Source organism: Simochromis diagramma, unplaced genomic scaffold (assembly GCF_900408965.1).
Source record: "Simochromis diagramma unplaced genomic scaffold, fSimDia1.1 OVJJ01000685.1, whole genome shotgun sequence".
In the NCBI taxonomy this organism is placed as follows: domain Eukaryota; kingdom Metazoa; phylum Chordata; class Actinopteri; order Cichliformes; family Cichlidae; genus Simochromis; species Simochromis diagramma.
Window position 1 is genome coordinate 2,788,224 of NW_024387477.1, and position 16,228 is coordinate 2,804,451.

The 16,228-nt window shown below is 41.1% G+C and overlaps 1 protein-coding gene across 1 annotated transcript in view; it reads left to right on the forward strand.

Moving 5' to 3' along the window:
• The window catches only part of pigg (phosphatidylinositol glycan anchor biosynthesis class G), an 84,461-nt gene extending 71,966 nt beyond the window's left edge, over positions 1-12,495 (forward strand). The window contains exons 11-13 of the mRNA XM_040015347.1: positions 298-607; positions 4,276-4,439; positions 11,081-12,495. Of these exons, the coding sequence (XP_039871281.1) occupies positions 298-607; positions 4,276-4,439; positions 11,081-11,303 (697 nt within the window). The 3' untranslated portion in view covers positions 11,304-12,495. The remainder of the gene's footprint in view (positions 1-297; positions 608-4,275; positions 4,440-11,080) is intronic.
• The last annotated feature ends 3,733 nt before the right edge of the window (positions 12,496-16,228 follow it).

A 16,228-nucleotide genomic window follows, 5' to 3' on the forward strand; every position in this document is an offset into this window, starting at 1 on the left:
GGGTTATGAGTCACAGAAATGTGAGGAATCCTGTGTAACAAGAGACAGGAATATGAAATTAATTAAAGTGGTGAACTTTAAAAAAAAAAACCCTATTGCAACATAAGATCTAAGTCATTCCCTTTCCTCTTGCCCCCAAACCCCTGATCTTTAACTGCTAAACACTTGGATAGTTACACATCCCAGAGTCACTCGCCACAGTTATTTGAATGATGAATGAGAAGTTTAACAGAAACTCAGTTCAGGCTTCCTGCACATGCAACAAACGACTCAGTGTTTGATCTTTCTGTTTTTTAGGGGCACAGTGGAAGCTCGCTTTGTTTACGTCTTCATTTTGGGGATCCTCTTCTCGGGCACCAAGGACCTGTTGCGATCCCAGATCATCACAGCAGATGCCAAACTGAAGAGCAGGGGATTATGGGAGATTTACAGTGGCTTGGTTTTGTTGGTTTCGCTGCTCTTCCGTGCTCACAACCTGCCAGTCCTCTGCTGCTGCCTGCTGATCCAGACGCTCATGGCTCAGTTTATCTGGAAGAAACTCCACTATGATGCCGCCCAGACTACCATCATGCACTATTGGTTTGGTCAGGCCTTCTTTTACTTTCAGGTAAGCTGGTTAAAGTTGATTCTTTTTAAATCAAATTATACTGCACAAGTATAATTTGCATTCAGTCTTGTAGAATTTGCATGAATTTGAACTCCTCAAACATTCAACTCTTTATTTTGTTTTGTTGGTTTTCTTCTTTGAAACGTGTAACAGTGAAGCAATGAAGGAGCAGAGGTAGTAAAGGTGGGGGAATTTAAATACCTGGGGTCAATCGCTTAATGCAACGGACACAAGAGGTGTGCCGAAGAGGATGCAGGCAGGGTGGAGTGGGTGGAGCTGCGTGTCAGAGGTGATTTGTGACTAAAGCAGAGTGACAAGTGAAAGGAAAGGTTTACAAGATGGTAGTGAGACCTGCTGTGATGTATTGTTTGGAGATGGTGGCACTGACAAAAATACAGGAGGTGGAGCTGGAGGTGTGAGGACTTTGGGAGTAACTGAGATGGTCAGGATTAGAAATTAGTACCAAGGGGGCGGTTTGGAGACAAAGTAAAGAGAGGCAAGGCTGAGACAGATTGGACGTGTGCAGTGAAGGGACGGTGGATATACTGGATAAAGGATGTTGTAGATGGAGCTGCCAGGCAGGAGGGAAAGAGGAAGACCTGCAGAAGAAGAACATACAGAGGATCAATGTGACAGAGGTGGATGCTATGGAGAGGGTGAAATGGAGGTAGATGATCAGCTGTGCAGACCCCTAAAGGGAGCAGCCGAAAGACAAAAAAGAAAAGCTCTGTTGGGAAAACATGGATTCTTGGATTAATGCGATTACTTTGTGCCTAAACATTGTTACAAACCAAGCACGTCGCCCCAAAAGTCTCTCCCAGCAGAACAATATGTGCCTGTTTCCTCTGGATCCCAGTCTAGTCAGGGATCACAAATCCTGCCAGATCCAAATTGTTCTACTGCACCATCTCATTCATTGTTCTACGTAAGGTTTTTAAAATGGGAGTTTTTTGGGATTGACTTGCTTTTAGAGCCAACATAAAGTGTCCACTAGAAGTATTTGGCACCTCTGTGTTGGCTTTATGTTTGTTTTTTAGCCCCAAAGTTTGCCACGTGTGGGTCTACAGTGTCCATAATGCTAGTCTGCAAGTTTGTTAGCTCAAGCATTTTTAACCCACTTACGATCACGAAGAGAGCACTTGAGCAATCCCAAGCCTGAGATCTTGGATCGAAGGATTGCTTGACCTCCTCTAAATTTGTGGTCATGTTTAATGTGAGCGCTATATATACAAAAGAAAATAAGACAAAGCATAATAGGTCTCCTTTAAGCGTATCACCAAACACGTTTTCTTGAGAAACCTTACCCACCTTTCCAAATTAACTTTGACTGTTGTGCTGAGTAGTGAAATTCAGATGCGTGTGTGACGCTGTGCGAAAATCACACCTCCCAGAAATACAAAAGGAAGCACAGTGAAGAACAAAACAGTCAGCAAGTGTCTTGATTGTAAAAGACATCTAATTTAACGCCCTGTCACAGAGTGTAGCAACATTTACGGAAGCTATCACCACTGATAAAGTGCTAGATACTGTAATAGGTGCTGTTCTGGGCAGAGGAAGTGTTTGTGTATAAATCATATTACTTTCATCCAGCTCTACCATGAAGGCCAACCGGACCGGCGGCTTCCCGAGGATGTACGATGCCTCTTCCTCAAAGGCTGGAGAGGAAAACCTGCCTTTTGATTCGACTTCCACCTACCGCAGATATTTGATTAGCGACTGTGCATTGTTGTCAACAGCAAACCTCCACGTGGTTAACAATTTAATCACCCTCATCACCCCTCGGGTCATTAATGCTGTGATGGGCTCGGGAATAGACCGCCACCAGACAATTTTCCCATCTAAGCATCGAGGCATGTAATTACAGGCATTTGAGCAAAAACGTTCTCGGCGCAGCTGTAACCATAATGGAAGTGTAAGCAGCGACGTACAGTATAAAAGTTAAGCTCGCTGATGTGAAGAATAACCAAAACTATGTCCAATTAAAATCTAATCCGTGAGTACAGAGGATCGGTGCACCGAGTCTGAACTGTAACACATTAACGGTCTAGAAACAGAGTTGCTTTGTTGTGTTTTCCAAAGATTTGTTATGATTTTTGGCAGAAAGCTTTTGTTTCTAAAGTCCATCTCTTTTGGCATTCAAATGCTAGAAAACACAAGAGGATTATGGGAAGTATTCCAGGTAACATCAGCGGCAGACATCACTAGCGTTACAATAAATAAGTAAAGTGATATCGTCTGTCTCGATCGTTGGGAGTGACGGATTTTTCTCTGGATTTATCGCCGTCCCCCAAAACCAGATGGTCAGCAAGGCAGCAAGGACGGTGTTTACTCTTCAGATATGAGCCAGTTTGTGCAAATGTTGCCGCATGAGCAGTGACAAGTTCTGCTTCTGTGGAAAACATGATTCATCAGAGAGCAGAACTAAAAGGTGGGCTTGAATACACAGAGCAACTTAGAGCGCATATTTTTTATTCAGGTGATCGAAACCTTGCTACTCACCACGCACTGTAAGCATTTTTAATTTGAAAGGGTGAAAGTGTGCCGCCTGCTCCTCCTCGATATCGACTCCATTAAGGAACCGCATTAGTCCAGCCACACTCTCCGACACTGTCTTTGTGAGAATCAATCTTGTCTATAAAAAACCACGTCTTGCAGTTCTTTTTGTTTTTTTTTTCTTAAGTGAGACATTTGTTGATGGTGCCAAATGACATTTGAAAGATCGCAGCAGGATTCCAGCAAGCAGAAAATATCCATATGCAGTCTCCAACCTGCTCACTGGTGTCTGCTGTTTGTTTAAAATGGAGCCAGCTGTTAGTGTTTTCCTCCTCTGTGATCGGAGATGTGCTTACAGGAGGGAGACAAATGCTGACTTGATGCTTGTTGTTGTCTGCGGACCGTCATCACATTTGCTTTTAAGAGGAGAGACACTGTTGATATCTGGGCTTCATTTTCTTTACCTGCCACAACAAACAGCGTCCGTTTAAAATGTTATTATCACTTGTTGTGCACAGAGGGGCAGGTCAGTGGCTTGAGTTACAGGAAAAGTGTGAATGCTGTGGTGTTGGGGGGATTTTATAAACCTTAATAAGTTTGAACAGCAATTACTTTTGTTGTGTCCCCTTTTTTTGTAATAAATAAATATATATTTTTTCATTTGAACAAAGTCTTTTTGTCCTTGTAACTGTATTTTGCACTTCCAGAAGATTGGGGCTATAAATCCTGATTGCATTGCAGTGATGATATCTTCTAAAGGCTGAGATGAAAAGAAAGTACAACAAAAGTTTTATATTTTCAGTTTACTGCAGACATATTTATCTTGTTCCAGAGAAGCTCAAAATTGGTTGCAAAGTTAAATAAGGCAGAAATCTGTGTTTTGTTTTTCTTTCTTTTTTGTCAAATAAAGAAATAAAATGTGTTTGCTGGTGCATACAGTAGTCTGAGTGCTACTAAGTCCAGCTCCAGACCGAGAGCTGTGTGCGCTGCTCTGGCCAGAGACTGGAAAACAAACAACTGGGCTGCTGGGAAGTGGCCAGAAACTCACAGTAATGATGATAAAGCAAAGCACCAGTTCTTTAGAGCTCTGAAGCACATCCACAGTTCTTTGTTTACTTATTTTTGTCTGTATATAATGTAAATTATTTGAAGAAGATTTCTTTCTGCACCTGCAGGGGAATTCCAACAACATAGCCACTGTCGACATTTCAGTTGGATTCGTTGGACTGGAAAGCTACATAGAAGCACCTGCCATCTTCTTAACAGCGCTCAGCACTTATGCAGGCCCGCTGCTCTGGGCGTGTCACCTCGTCTGCTACCTTAGCTCGGAGAGAGACCGGTAAGTTTCAATTTAAAACCCACTATTCACTGGTTTTTGGATTAGCACGGTGATTAGCATCGTTGCCTCGCAGCAAGAAGGTCCTGGAGTGTGGAGTTTGCATGTTCTCCAGGAACTCTGGCTGCACAGTCTAAGGGGATGTGGTTAGTGGGGCTAGATTAACTGGTAATTCAAAATTCTTCATAGTTGTGAATGTCTGTGTGTAAATGGTTGGCTATGTAAACACACAAAAGAGAAAAAAAAATTGCAAACTTTTAGTGTGACTGGAGGTATGCAGGTTTGGAACGAGCTAGAGAGCACTACAAAAATCAGCATCTCGCTCAGAGCTTAAGACAGCTGCTACTACAAAATGTTCACTCCTAAAACCCCGCATCATTCAGGGTTTTTAAATATTCTCCATAGCTTTCCATTTAAAATACACCCACCAGTGGATTTATACTGTTATTCCCCATGTGTCTCTGTCTGGATGTATTGTTTTAGGATCTCTATACTGTACTTTAGGAGTTTCAAGGTGCTTTTAAAGATTTATGTTAGTATTAGGATACAGAATTAAAAATGATATTTATCGTGATGTCTCGACCCCTGTTTACAAGCTCAGGATGGCTTTTGGGGATTTTACAAATCACTGTTTTATGCGTAATTATGATTGTAACTGCATTTTAATTGATTTGTGTATAAAATGAAAGTGAAGTGAACTGCAGGAACCTTCCTGGTGTGAACTGTTTGTCCCAAGCTTAGAAAACAAGTGTTATTTATCTGTCACCAATTTCCAGCAACAGTCACTAGGGCTGTTTGATATAACGAGATATATCGGATGATGATATGAAAACATCTATCGTTTCATACGCCATCGTTTGTTTCGTGGTGTCGCAAAATAAACTGTTTACAGCAATATTTTTTTCATCATTCTGATGGTCACTGTAGAATTTCTTAAAGTTCTCTCTTTCTCTTATATTTAATATAACCACACTACGGACGGACAAGCGATTGTTTTTAAGCGTTGTCGTTAGCAACAACAACGGTAAAACCATCGCGTGGCTCCGCTGTCCGGTTGTTTATTTTCCACATAAAACTTTCACAATAAAGTTGAAGATCCTATTGAGATTTTTCAAAATAAACTGAATCACTTGAAATAGTATGCAGAGTGTTTATGGACGAGAAGCTAAAAAGAGCCGTCAGGTGCTAAAAAATAAACCTTAGAACAGGCGTTTCCCTGCAGCACGCTGTGTAATAAATACTCAAAGAAAACTGCGGCCGTTTCAACATATGTAACACTCGACTCCAGGTACACGACGCCCAGCTGAAAACACTTTAACCAAGTCGAGTTGCCCGAGATTCACAGAATTTACAGAAAATGTAACATTTTTTTGATACATATCGTTGTCGGGACGATAAATGTCTCATATCGGGATATGAGATTTTGGTTATATCACACAGCCCTAACAGTCACAGTAAAAGACCATAAATATTAGAGTGAAAACCCCAACAGTCCCCCTGTAAGCAGTCACTTGGCAACAGTGGGAAAGAAAAACTCCCTTTAAACAGGAAGAAACCACCAGCATAACCAGGCTCCCCCCTTCTTGGCTTCAAGGATTGCTCGATATTGTATGTGCTCCTGGTGGCATGACCGTAACCTGAATAGCTAAAAGAAAAGGATAAATGGTTGAAGCATCCAGCGTCTGTGACGAGCTGGTAGTCGTTTCGATTCCATAATCCAAAGTCATGCACAGCAATTCTATACGTAAGTCCTACATGATCGAAGTTTCCACTGTCAGCTGGGTTGCATAAAAACATTGTTGTAATCACTTTTTATATAACCGAACGTTTGAAACGACGCCCAGTTTGTAATCCATTCATGAAAAAACATTTGGAACATTGGTAGGTGTCACTGATGGAGAGGCACTTGTGCTCCTCGAAACGTGGTATGTCAGCCAAAGCGTTGGGCGCAGCCGCTCTGCGTTATAACCAAATTCAAACACACTCCTCTCTCTCACTGTCTTTTGTGCCCTCTGTGCCAGCACCGCCACACACCAGCATCGCTATTACAGTTACTTTTGACTGTTGTTTGTTTGTTTCATACTTTTTCAGCCTGTGGGTGGGACAGTGCTGGCGCGCAGAAATGCTATGTTAATTCGTTTACTCGTGGCAACGAGGAGCGTTCCTTGGAGGGTATCAAAGATGCATGTAAACAGCTTAACCTGCGGAAGACCTCCACTGGAGAGGGGCCAGTAGCTGGGCTGCTGTATGTGTGTGAAAGCAGCCAATAACTACCGCTTCCTCTCAGCGTGAGGCCTCTGCACAGCGCTGAGTGATGAGGTCTGTGGCTGGGCAGCAGCTGCCCTGCTGATAGAGCCAAAGCTAAAATGCTATTTTAATGCAGACGAAAGATACTGTTTGTGTAAAAGGAGTCGTTTTAGCCTGCCTCCTATGTTATAATGCCAGCAACTAAAAAGTGGAGATATAAATGCAAGTCTGCTGCCTTGAGATATAAAGAAATCTTACTTTATGTAATAAAACGTGTGAATTTTGTTGGCACAAAGAATGCATAGAAATTAGACTGTAGAGGGTGAAAATACCCATACATGATTTATATTCTTAATAATCCTTGATCCCACATTTGAATAAGCTGTGTTTAACATTTCAGTAGTTGAGACGGTCTTTGATTAAAAAGTTCCATCCTTCTGAATTGTTTTTTTTTTCTTTTTGCTGCTTTCAGCGGGGTATAAGAATGAAAAATGTGATCCAGTAGTCCAGCACTGTGGTCGGTTTTGTCTCGACCTTTCGTTTAGTACTGATGTGTCATCAAAAAAGCCACGTAGTGTCCATCACAGTATTTTTGGAGAACATCTGGTCATACATCCACGGGAATCTCACCCTAAGTGCTCTAAATAGGTCGGAAATATCAACATAAACTGATTTTATCCTGCAGTCGAGTATCACACAAACACACGCACAGCAGCAAAGGAAAATTACTTTACGTGATCCAATAAAAGCATGATACCTGAGATGTCTAGTTGTAATTATTGCATTTACAGTAAGTTGAAAATAGCTCCTGAAAACGTTGCTTCTGAGAAAGCCCGTTCAAACGCAGCACCTGCATTGATCGGTTGTAAACTTGAACCTAAACTGGAGCAATGAAAGCAGGCGGTAAATTCCATTTAGATCGACGGCGTAATTGCAGCCAGTTATGGGATTTGGTGCCTGGCAGCCTCGCCATGTTCACTGTGGTTTTATCCTCTGAATAGCCAAGTGGGAAACCCATCAATTTCATATGTAGGCTGTAATGAACGCTGCAGCCTCTGGAGGGGGTTAACACCGCCCAGCTGATGGTAAACATCACACACTGCATTCCAGTTCAAAAAACTTTCCTGCTTGTCATCACTCATTCACAAAAGACTTACCTCTAATAGGTGCTCAGAGGTACTCTGACTAATGGCGCTAAAATAATCTCAGTTAGTTTAAAATTCACTCTGCAGCATCAGCAGCTTGACCACGAGGCTTGTACTGGAAGTCCTCAGGTTCTGCTGAGTAATGACATCAAACTAAATCATTATTTACACACAGTGTGTTTTTCTTTGTCTTAATTCACTGTAGGTTTTGTAATCTGTGACATTTCATTCATTCAGCATAAGGCACATTCATGCTGATTTATTTCTAAGACACTTTGCAAGAGTGAAAAGTGTCAGTCTCTCAGCATCTGCATGCTCGTGAGCTTTAAGGTGAAATGATTTACTGAAATAGATTGTAGTTAAAAACAAGACAAACTGTAAAGTAAAGTGTTAGGAAGGTGTTTTTTGAAGGTTAGGTCTGATATTAGGGGTAAAGTTAGAATTAGGTTAGAGTTTAACACACGGAGCCAAACAGACATGCTTGTAAATATATTTGTGGCCCGTGCACACAGAGTGGAGCAGGCTACGGTCACAGCTTTGCTCAGAGAGCAGCTTTTAGCCAAAACATGAGAACCACTTACCCAAAAATCCTCAAACTTGGCACTGATTTACTCTGGTCCTCAGCAACACACCCACCAAGAGTGAAGCAGATAAACATGTTAACTTGGGTAACAGTTACAGTTAGTTTCTCACAGCATTAGTACAATGAGCCTTAGTTACACCCTTAGCGATTTTGTAAACTGTCAGTTTTTATAGGTATTGTTCACAGGTTTCACAGACTGTCTGTGCGTTCTCGTGACCCACCTTAGAGGTCGCCTATGAGGCAGCACACAGAAATAGACCCCAAGCTGTTTTGATATGAGCAACTCTGTGGAAGTAGGCGTAACAGCAAACACAAACAGAGCGTGGTGGCATTCAGTTTTCTATTTCCCCATTTTTTTATGCAGCTTTATATTTCTACTTTACTGTGACATGACATGCACCAATTTCATTTCTCTCTATCTGAAAGACTTTGTCAGTCATAGTTTTAAAAACGAGTCCATTAGGGCAGCAAAAGCAACCAGACATATTTAAATATATCATCTCAACCTCTTACTGTGATGTTAAAAAGCAGGAATATGTTCATATTATTATCTATAGTGCCTGGAAATATCCATTAGAGCTTCCAGGGGTAGTTTTTAGTTCAGTGTTGACAGGCTGTGCATACTGTAGTCTATCTAGAATGCCAGCAGTTTGGATTGAATGACAATAATGGGTGTTTTCAAGTGTCGTGGTAGCTGTTTTCACTTCCAAAGAAGTGGTTTATGTCACTTTGGAGATGTTTGAAATGTGTCTGTACACACAGGGTTTCACCAGTCATCAGTCCATCACAAGCTTTGTGTGTAAAGCTTTTATCAGGCTTGTGTAGCTAAAAGCATAAGAAGCAAGAGCACATGGCTAATTAGCATATCATGCATAATGCAGGCTACTGAAGCTACAGTCACTCGGGCTATATTGATACACATGCTGTTTACACCAAAGCTAAATGTAATGCAAGCAAACACTCAGGTAAACTGTGCGTGTATTCCCACTACAATGCTTGGCTAACATGCCTGTAGCTTCTTTGCAGTTCACTACAGCGATGAAGTTTTCTGCACCTTTTTTATGCAATAATTACATGACATTAAGGATATTTTAATCTTGTTACAAACCTAGTGTTTCCAATTAAAAGTAATCAACTCAAGTCAAGAGGAGGTCACAGCAGCGACACTTTGCAGCAGTAAAGTGTGATAGTTAATATGTCTAAATTCAGGTACTTCCATCGTTACAGTGTCATCAAATACTCAACGATCATGGGAAAAAGAAATGTCCTGTGCAGACATGTGAAAACTAACTACACCCCATGATTCAGTAGCTTGTAGAACCACCTTTCGCAGCAGTAACTTAAAGTAATTGTTTCCTGTGTGACTTTATCAGCCTGTGACATCACTGTGGAGGGATTTTGTGCCGCTCTTCTTTACAGCCACACATTTATACACAGCTCTCTTAAGTTCTCACCACAGCGTTTCATCAGGTCGATGTCCGAACTTTGACTGGACCTTTGCAGCTCCTTGATTCTTTTCTTGTTCAGCCATTCTGGTGTAGATTTGCTGCTGTGCTTGGAGTCATTGTCCTGTTGCATGACCCACTGTGGGCCAAGCTTTAGCTGTCAGACAGATGGCCTCGCATTTGACTCTAGAATACAATGGAACCCCGGCTTACGAAGACCCCATTTAACGAAAAATTCAACTTACGAAGGCACTTAACGGCAGTATTTCTTCCCCGTGGTACGACAAAATGCCCGTGTAATGAAATAGATAAAATAGAAAATTTAAAAAAATTAAATTAAATTACATAATGTTATGTACATGTACACGTACGTATGCATGCATGCATACCTATGCTTTCTTCAACCTCCACCAAGAACTTCGTCTTCAGACTCTACAAAACAAAGACTGAGTTTCTGAAAATGTTAGCTTCCACTAAGTAACATGATGTGGCTTTTGGAGATTTTAATAATGTTTATTCAAATGATTTCTGCCTCTACAACTGAGGAAAGCGCAGTAACAATGATACACACAAGCCTTTTATTTTCTCTGTTATCCACTGAGTCGTAAAACTTGATTATCAGTATTGGTCAGTCTTTGATCCACTCGTGTGTTTCTATCTATCCATCTGCTAACCGGTCTACCTAGCATGTCACCTACTCCTTTGGTTTGCCTTCCTGTCTTGTGAAAAGACTTAAAGTTCCTCCCCCTCAGCTGGGACTCTGCCTGCTGTAATGAAGAAGATCCCTTAGCAAACCGGCGCATGTGTTTCAGTGTATTACAGACCGAGTCTTTTGTATATCTGTGCGTGTTTGGCTTTACATCATCATCGTCTCCTAATCTCCTCGCGCCATCCCATCTTGCAGGTTTTAGAGTCATTAACTTCTTTATCAGAATTTGCCAGCAATCCGCATTACTGTGCCAAGATAATTGGATCAGAGTCTTCTCCTGGGTACACGTGTAAAGGAAAAAATGCGAAATTGTGGCCTCTGCTATGAATCACTGAGCAATCTGCATTTTTAGCAAGTCAACTTCATCACGACAAACATGAAGCAGCTTCGGATGACCTTGGCTTACATCAAAACTTTTCTACACAGGAAGTTTTGACTATTATCCACAGTACAGTCGCCTGCTTTGCTCTCTGCAGTGCATCTTCCTCTCTGATGAATCCTTTTCCTCTCCACAGGAGCCTGGTTGCAGTCGGCCATGGTTGCTACTGTTTGGCCCTGCTGAGGTCTGTGCCAGCCGCAGCCTACATAGTGCTGGTAACTGTTCTGCGCTATCATCTCTTCATATGGAGTGTCTTTTCACCCAAATTACTGTACGAATCCATGCATCTCCTGCTGACTGCAGGAGTCTGTCTCTTCTTCATCACCATGGAACAAAGCCCCAGCTCAAGTAAGTCTTAGGGAGCCAAAGACTGAAAATCCCCCCTAAAGGATCAGACTTGGTCTTATACTGTGTGGGACTTTCAGCCTGATCCACGCTACAGTGTACTCACCTTCACTCTCTAAGTTAATTCTGTTCACATTATGTGAATAGATGTTTGTGAACTCTGTTGCAAAAAATACTTCGGGGATGCACTTTTAATGTATTTTTGAGAAGCATATTTAAATATTTAATTCTTTTCCAAAAAGAAAAGTGTTGAAGAGGATGAATAAAAATGAGATGATGTAAAGATTTTAGAGGGTTTTTTTTTTTTTTTACATACCTCAGGGATGAGTGTACAGTGAGCAGCAACGGGCGCTTTGACTCCATGATTAATTGAATGACTTTGATGTTACACTGGAGAGCTTGATGTGAATGTGCTGTGAGCGTTTGATAATACTTGTTTTAGTCTCGACTTGCACCCTCATAGTTGTTTTCACTTATTCATGCTGAGCTTTATAGTGGTGAAAATGTACAGACTAATGCTGAGAAATATGAGATGTCACTAAAGTGAAAAAGATCTTACTTAACAGTAGTTTGAGCACACGTGCAAACACTAATGATTATGACTCAGTTCCATTTAGCTGCTTCAGTTTCAGTCCCAGGACCTGATTTTTCTTTCTGAAAATCTTGTGAATGCGATAACTTGAGAACAAAGCAACGTAGATTTTGATTTGATACTATAGGCGTGTTTTCTAGGAGGCTGGCAGTTGTCCGAATTGTTCGCCTCTATGGTAGAGATCAAATACTGGAAATACCTCCTTAGATATTTTGCCATCTGTGTTCTTATCATGTTGTTTCAGGCTATATGAATGTGAATAACCAACCTTTTTACTAGATGGAGTTTAAAACTATATACCACAACAATCACAACAATAAAATGAATAGATTAATAATAAAACTTCTTCCTGCTGAAGAATCAATTTGCTTTTCCTTTATTAAGTCTTTGATCATCTCTTAAGTAAAACTAAATAAGATCGACTTTATTTATTCCAAAAGTTAGAAAGTTACTGTGAAAAACATGAAAACCAACCTAGCTGTTTTTTATATTGGTGACTAAATTTTTTGTATATAGCAACAAATCACAACAATAGTTACCTTGAGGCACTTTATATTTTAAAGTAAAGACCCTACAATAATCCAGAGAAAACTCCAACATTCAGCTGACCGACTATAAGCAAGCACTTGGTGACAGTGGGAAGCAAAAACTCCCGTTTAACAGGAAGAAACTTCCAGCAGAACCAGGCTCAGGGAGGGGCGGGGCCATCTGCTGTGAGCTGTTGTTTGTTTTATATCACAAAACAAAACAGCTCAGAAAAGTCAAACATACACAAGCGAAGGTACACAGAAACATGAGATTAACATCTCTGACCCGACCCACTCTGAGACCTCCAGAATCCCAGTCCATCCATGTCGCTGCAGTGCTTTATGAACTCTGCTCACTGCGTTTCCTTTGGGCTTAGTACGGACAAGTTTGATGAACTGATTGTCTTCCACACACCACAGGTTACCCATGGAAAAGGCATTAACTATGATCCCAGAAGCGAGCAACATGACAACATAACCCCCTGTAAACTAAGTTACAATTTCCATGAAATGAAGTGACAGAAGATTTCTAAAAAGTACTTCATGCAAAGCAGAGTTTTAATAAAGTAGCATAACCTTCATATTTGGCCTGTAAACAGTCAGGTAATAATAAAGGTAGCACTGAAGCTCTTTTCCTTGGCATTCAACCAGCTCAGCTATGGCTGCCAAACACTTTTTTATGTTTTGACAATATTTGACAATTCGACCACAACCTCCTTTGCCTTTTGTCACAGCACGATGAGCTCAGGTGTAAATGATAAAAAAAATATCATTTCAACTTCCTGTTGCTCATGCTGGCTGCTGCGTCTTACGGGAGTCATTGTTGGTATTTTTAGTACTACGTGTGCTTTCTCCGTGTTCATGTTAAAACACCTGCTGTGAGAAAGTGTGTGTGTTGTCTCGGTTTAAAAGGTCCAACAACATTAGCAGAAGTTCGAGGGGGACGTCAATCAAGTGGAGCTCCTTTGTGCCCACTCAGTCTTGAGAAAAGAGTCTAATCAGGCAAGTGTGAGTGAAAACACCTGTGTGGGTGTAACATGGGGGTGCAGAGTGGGAGTTTTCGAGCACATCGCACAATATTTCCAGTACGCTGCACTAAACCGTTAGCTAAACTGTGTTCTTTTCTTTCTATTACTGTTTTTGTAACTGTAACCATCCAGTGTCTGGTGACATTCTGAAAGATGTGGACACAAAAAAAGTTCAGACTTTGGTGTTCGATATGTTCAGATGAAATGAGCAGTTATGTCTGTGGGTCTTTTTGTGTCTTTGCTGCATTAGCCTCCTTTACGAACTCGTATCCCAGTAAATGACCACATTCATATGAAGTTGAGCTCAGTAAAGATAGCAAACAGGAAAGAGTTTGATGTTGCGTATAAACCTAAATAACTTTTGTTCAGCTTCAAATCCAAATTTCAGCTTTTGATAAAAGGACGAATAATGCTGTTGTTTTTTTCCATTCAGTCTTTTTTGATTTTATGTTTCACTGAAGCTTTACATGTTCTTACTGCACAGAGGCAGCATTTGTTTGAGCTCATTGCTGTTTGTCTTTTGATTTCTACTTGCAAAATTGCGAAATTGCAGCTGGTAAAAATCCAAAACTGTGTGGCGGTTTATAAACACTGCAGAACAAGTTCCAGAAAGACTGGGCTAATAATTCCTCTTCTTTTCAGTAGGACTTTATTTCACATGATGAATTGTTCTCGTTTGGATTTCGATGCACGACTCGTAAAATTTTGTGTCTGCCAGAGGGCCGCGGACATAAACTTTGTTTAACGTCCACTCAATCTGTTTCTTCAGTATAACTGAGAATCCCACCAAAGTAAAACTGGCATGTAAGCTGGCTTCGATCCAAAGCAATAAGAGTATGGAGCCAAGAGAGCAAACAATGTGTCCCTGTCCAAGTACTTGATGGAGCTCACTGTGTGCTTGGACTCTTGTTTTGAAAGTAAAGTCTGAGTTGCAGTGAAGACTGGAGCACTCATCAAACCTCCTGTTTGGCTTCAATTTTGTATAATTTGTTAAAAGAAAATATCCCCGCCTCCAACACAAAAAGCTAGACTTTTAATCCAGCGGGATGTGGTGTAAAGTAGAAAGTAAGACATCATTCCAGCAGTTATTTTGTTGACTCATGGGCTTTTGACGTCGACGAACAGAAGCAACTGCTTCAAAGCTTCTTGTTGATCGTAACCTGGCAGTTCTAACCAGGAAAAAAAATCAAGTTGAAAGACTCGGTATGCATCTTTTCACCTCCAGACACCAAAGTGAATCTCATGTTCCCGCCCCAACACTTGTCACTCACCTTGATGAGCTGTCTGCATTGAAACAGCGTCTCACCCGGGGCGAAGATCACTGACTCCCTCCCCCCGAGGCGTCAGAGAAGCAGGTGCCAAACTGGGAAAAGTGGGGGAAGAGGAGGCAACACTGGTGTTCCATGTTTTCCTGAATAGATTTTTGTTTGATGCGAGGTGAGCTCGTCACCTTTTATTTTGCCGCCGTTGTTGTTGCTGTGACTCACCTTGACAGGGACCTCACTGCTTACTACATCGGCACAGAATGGAATTTAAATGCCCCGAGCATCATTGGAAAGTCAGACAAACAAGAGGATTTGCATTTGAATGCAGGGGGGGTCAGGGGCAGACACACGCTGCATATGGATCACTGCAGGTGAGCTGGTTTGCATTACAGGGAGGACACATTTGGCTTTTTTTCTTCTTTCTTTTTTTGGTGGAGCCAGCCTCAAAGCTAAACTGGCAGCATCTTATTGTCAAGTGCCTTTTTCCTCTCCTTAGTTCAACAAGGAATCTCACAAAGATATCAAAGTGTGATGTAAATAGTTGATGAACCAGATAATGATCTACAGGATTATTCTGTCAGCATGCTTCACTTCGCTCGACTTGTCCAATGGTCTCGCACTGTCTTTACAAGTTGAGCTCTTGATCCGACTAAATCTGGATTCCCATACTGTTTTTTTTTTTTTGTTTTTTTTTACCAAGATCTCCTCCTGTGATTGTAAAGTGATTTAGAAAAATTTAGAATGACAGCAACACATTTTCTCAGATGGAGATCGATTTTCTGGTTTTTGTAAGAATAAAACATTATGAACCGCTCTGTGGGAACTGCAGCGCCGATGATGAATTATGCTTGAAAAGAGTAACATCCGTCTGGATCTCATCAGCCTCGTGAAAAATCTTGTGAAGCTGCGTTATAATCCTGACCAGTTCTGTTGAGTTTGACAAACTCCTGCAGTCGAAAAGCTTGATTTATAGTACTGCGCTGAATCCCTGCGGAGCACGCACCGTGGTGGGTGACATCATTGTTTGCAATGATACTTGAGTGCGGATGTCTCTGCGCTGTCCTGTCATCATGAGTAAAAGTGAGCTGATCAGGCTGGAAATGAATGATAGGATAGCTTATGAATATCCAGCAAAATAAAGGTTACTTTATCAAAATGCAGGAAAAAGAGAAGACTTCAGTAACAGCATGGTACTAAAAAAAAAGACAGTATGGCACATGTCCACATTGTAAGAATATCTTAGAAAATAGAATAGAATAGAATTCAACTTTATTGTCATTGCCCATGTCTGGATATAGCCGTTGGTGAAATCACCTGTTGCATCTGTGCTCCACAGCTGGTTACAAGCTAGCGTTATGCCAGCTAATGTTAGACATGCTAAATTATGCTAAAATTCACCTTCCCACTGTTTGATTAGATTTTTACCCCGTATTAGAGTTTATTGTTTGAGTCCAACAATGTTCTTATCCTTTATTTATCCAGCTAAAAGTCTCGCTGAGATTAAATCCTTTTTTCCAAGACCTAGCC